This window comes from Pinus tabuliformis, chromosome 1_2 (assembly GCF_031772625.1).
Source record: "Pinus tabuliformis cultivar Carrire ecotype Pingquan chromosome 1_2, CPIR1, whole genome shotgun sequence".
NCBI lineage: Eukaryota > Viridiplantae > Streptophyta > Pinopsida > Pinales > Pinaceae > Pinus > Pinus tabuliformis.
Window position 1 is genome coordinate 789,510,514 of NC_142298.1, and position 4,043 is coordinate 789,514,556.

At 31.8% G+C, this 4,043-nt stretch overlaps 1 protein-coding gene across 1 annotated transcript; it reads right to left on the minus strand.

The window, feature by feature from the left end:
• Positions 1–555: 555 nt before the first annotated feature.
• LOC149208256 (uncharacterized) lies at positions 556–1,065 on the minus strand. Its single transcript, XM_089398281.1, has one exon. It carries the CDS (start codon positions 1,063–1,065, stop codon positions 556–558), a length of 510 nt encoding a protein of 169 aa, XP_089254407.1.
• Between the last annotated feature and the right edge of the window lie 2,978 nt (positions 1,066–4,043).

The following is a 4,043-nucleotide window of genomic DNA, read 5'->3' on the forward strand; positions in this document are numbered from 1 at the left end:
ATCTATTCCTCATAATTGCAACGCACCTCCAATATCCCTTGAACCTCCAATATCCCTTGAAGATGCTTATGAATTTATGATTCATAACCATAAGTGCACAAACAAAAAAACTATAAACCAAGAAACCAACTAAATGAATTTCCTTACCTTTCATTGAATCACTTTCATAATTTTAAGAAGTGAGAGTTCTTAAGCTTAAAAGCTATAGACCCCACCCATACACACTATTCTGATTTTCTAAAATTAAGAACATTGCAAAACAAAGGCTTGAAAATAAATAGAGACAATGTTACTCATAGAGAAAGAAAGAAGACGAACACTAGTACCAGTCTTCAAATTCGTGCTAGGCCATGAGGTAAAGCATGTGAAAAGGGTACAGTAGTCTCGTTTTAGTTATTGGTCTTGCATTATTTATGAAGCTCTTATTAAATTTTAATTGTTTTTTTACCAAATTTATAATAATTGTATTTTAATATTTAGAATAATGTTGTAAAAGTACTCCTACTTATTCTTAATTTAAAATATTAATTATAAATTAGAGTTCTAAAATATTAATTATAAAATAAAATGACCTTTGGATCCATTCATCATCGCGATGAATTCCTTTAAACTCAGTAAGCCATCACCATTAGAATCGTGTTTTCTGATCATGGCCCGGCAGTCAGCAAGAGTATAAGGCTCTCGGAGACCGGTTAACACTCGATGAAGTTCACGGGGAGAGATGTAGCCGTCGCCATCCCTATCGAAAATCTTGAAAGCGACCTTTAGGTCTTCCAGTCTGTGAGACTTGTCCACGCTCTCTGTGTTCACAGCAACGAACTCTGCCAGATCGATGTACCCGTCGCCGTCCAAATCCGCCTGGGAAACCATCTCCCGAAGCTCTTGCTCCGTGGGGTTCTGGCCCAGGGACCGCATAAGGTCACCCAGCTCCAACGGCGATATTTTGCCGTCGCCATCAGAGTCGAATTTGTTGAATATTTCCTCCACCTCCGCCCACAAGTCGGATGGACGACGACGCCATACTTTCGCATCCTTATCATGCTTCCCTTCCCTTCTCTGCACCATATTCTGGCGCCGCCTGGATGAGCTTTTGGGGAACTGGGTTGGCGGGGATCTCCTCCCCGGAGAGGAGGATGGGGATCTTGGGGGCAATATACACAACGAAAATTGTGATTGTAGACAAGATGGTTTGGTCTTCGCCTTTGGTTGAGTGAAAGGGCGCCGAAATGCCATTAAAATATGAAGCGTCTTGATCGCTCCGTTGGTTTGCAATTAATTTGCGTGCAATTGCAGAGATAGTGATCTGTTACTGGTGATAACAATTTCTAATTGACATCCCGCAAGATTAAATATATAAAGCAATGGTCGCCTCCGCGCCCTTTCACGCTCACATGCATTTCTGAATGGTTGTCCTTATTAACTCAGCTCATTGTAATTCGTGTAATTATTTAAATTTTTCCATCCATCTTATTAAAATTAGTTAAATCATTAAAAAAACTAATTCCTAAAATAGGTTAAAAAGAATAAATATGTAATTAACATAAATAAAAAATAAAATATTAGGAGAATGTTATTTATATGACAATGCTCAATTACTAAAATTATTTTTGGTTAAGAGTGAGTTTTTTAAGATGTAAAGAAATATGTTAACAATTCAAGATGTAGAATCCAAGTTAATCACTCAAGATGTAAAGGGGATATCTAATCATTGATCATTTGTCTCATTCTTTATCTAATCATTGATCATTTGTCTCATTCTTCATTAACAATTGAGTTATGATAAGATGTTTTTTACCATATAAAAATACCATTTCCCCAATGACAATTATCTTATAATCAGATATTTTTCCACTGTGGTTCTAATTAATTAATTTTAATTAGGCGTGGTAAGGATTCCATATTTTTTATTTTTTTTGAAAAAAAATGTGTGTTATGGATTTCAGTTTTATAGAATATTTTTTCTCGTATAACAAAATGAAGGGTTGAGATTGATTTGAATTTCTAATCTTATCAAAATAAAGAGTCATTGTTTTAAAAATGTTGACTCCTTACATATTAGGTGGTTGTTTTAATATTTTGTGTTATTGTTACAATAATGCATTTTAATATTAATGAAATTTTTAAAAGCATCTTTTTTAGATATTAAGTTATTGGTTTGTAGATTTCTGTGGTGTGGCTTTTGAGAAACTGAATTAGATATTTCTTAGTTTGCATTTTTGAGTCTAGTCCAAAACTCATCATCAGGATTGATTTACAAAGAAAAGAAATAGGAACAATAAATAGGGTTAGGTGAGTTGTCAAGTTAGTAAGCCGACCATCTAAATGATTTGAATTTAAATTCATTTTTATTATTTTTATTGTTAATAATAATTTTATGATATTTAGTTTGTTTTGATGATTTATTAAATTGCATTCTTGATTATATTTCTTTCTTTATATTCCTAATATTATTATAAAGATACTTTTAATTTTATTTTATTTTAATTAAATATAATTATTTTTGTTTATAAATTGATTTTTTTAATTTTGAATTATTGTTTGATTTAAGTTAATATTATTGGTTTGTTTCTTCAACTAAGTTTATTTACTTTAATAAATTGCCTATTGATTTTAAATTTTAATTGAGTCTATTTTAATCTATGTTTTAAGGGAGGGATCTTTAGTGAATAGTTTCTTTTAATACTTTGATTAATACTTAGTTTAAGTTTATGCAATTAGCTTGTTTCTAGGCTTTTCTTTAAAATTATTATGTTTATTAGGTTTTTTTAATTTAATGTAATAATTTTTTTAAATTAAAATTAAAAATAAAAATAAAAATATAAAAATTATTTTATTTTATTTAATTATTTAATTTAATAGTTTAATTTGTAGGAGATTAATGTATTATGAATAATTAGATTCTAATCTCATATGTGTTTATGATGATGATGATGGTGGTTAACATCTAATTAGACCAAACTTTGGTCTATCAGACCTAAAGAAATGAATTATTTAGTTTGATTTAAGATTTTATTCCTATGCTTAAAAAGCTTGGAGAGAAGCCTTTTGAGCTCACTATAATTTTGACATCGTAAAAGGCTAGGAAGGTCAGTATTGCAACATAAATTTTGAAACTAAGATCTAATGTGGTTGTACGCAGGGCACTCTAAGAGGAAGTGATTTTCATCCTCGATGTTTGTATTCTCATAGAGATGGCAGAACCTTTCCATCCATGGTGTTTTAGGAACTACCCAACAACCCGTTTCACTATGGAGCTCATGAGAGTTTGTTCTAATCTTAGCTATATTAGTTTTCTTCTTTGAGCTAGTTAAAACATAGAGATACTTTTGATCTTCTAGGGTGGGGTTGGTGACCTCCTTATAATATCTTAATTTTCTTTTAGTTGTTAAATCTTTCACACCACATTTTTTCTTTGAACTTATAAGTAACAATGTTTTTAATGATATTAATGTTTTACAATGCAACATTCTCGTTGATCTCCCAATGGTTTAACTAGGCCCTAGTGTCTTTATACCAACCTCACTTGAGCCTTAGGTGGTTTTTGCTGGAATTTAAAGCTAGCTTAGGAAGTCTATGGTCTATGGCTTAGGAATTTAATGGATTATTGTTTATGTATTTTAAATTGAATCTTTCTTATATTTAATATGAAGTTTGGTTATTGTATTGAAAACTCAATTTTTCTTTATAATTCTTGATGTTATTTGTATGGTTAGGAGAGGAGCTGTTTTGACCTATAGAGGGTGGGAAAGATGAAGAGAGGTATGGGGATGCGAAAGGGAGGGTCATTTTAATCAATGGGGGTGAGAAGTGTGGTCCAATTTCTACTAATTTCCAAGACTCCATCCCTATTAAGTTATTGTCTTAATATTGTGACATATTCTTTTAATATTTCATTTTAAGTTGTGTAATAGCACTATGATATTTTATGTCTTCTGGCCCGTCTACAGAAACCCTCACTTTGCCTCAATGACATCCATGAACGGGGTTTCATCCTCTCCTCACCCTCCCTATTCCTCGGTCTGTTCCCCCTCTCTTGTGGATGA

Excerpts from the sequence above, each read along its gene's own strand:
- LOC149208256 (XM_089398281.1), bottom strand. The coding sequence starts at position 1,065 with ATGGTGCAGAGAAGGGAAGGGAAGCATGATAAGGATGCGAAAGTATGG.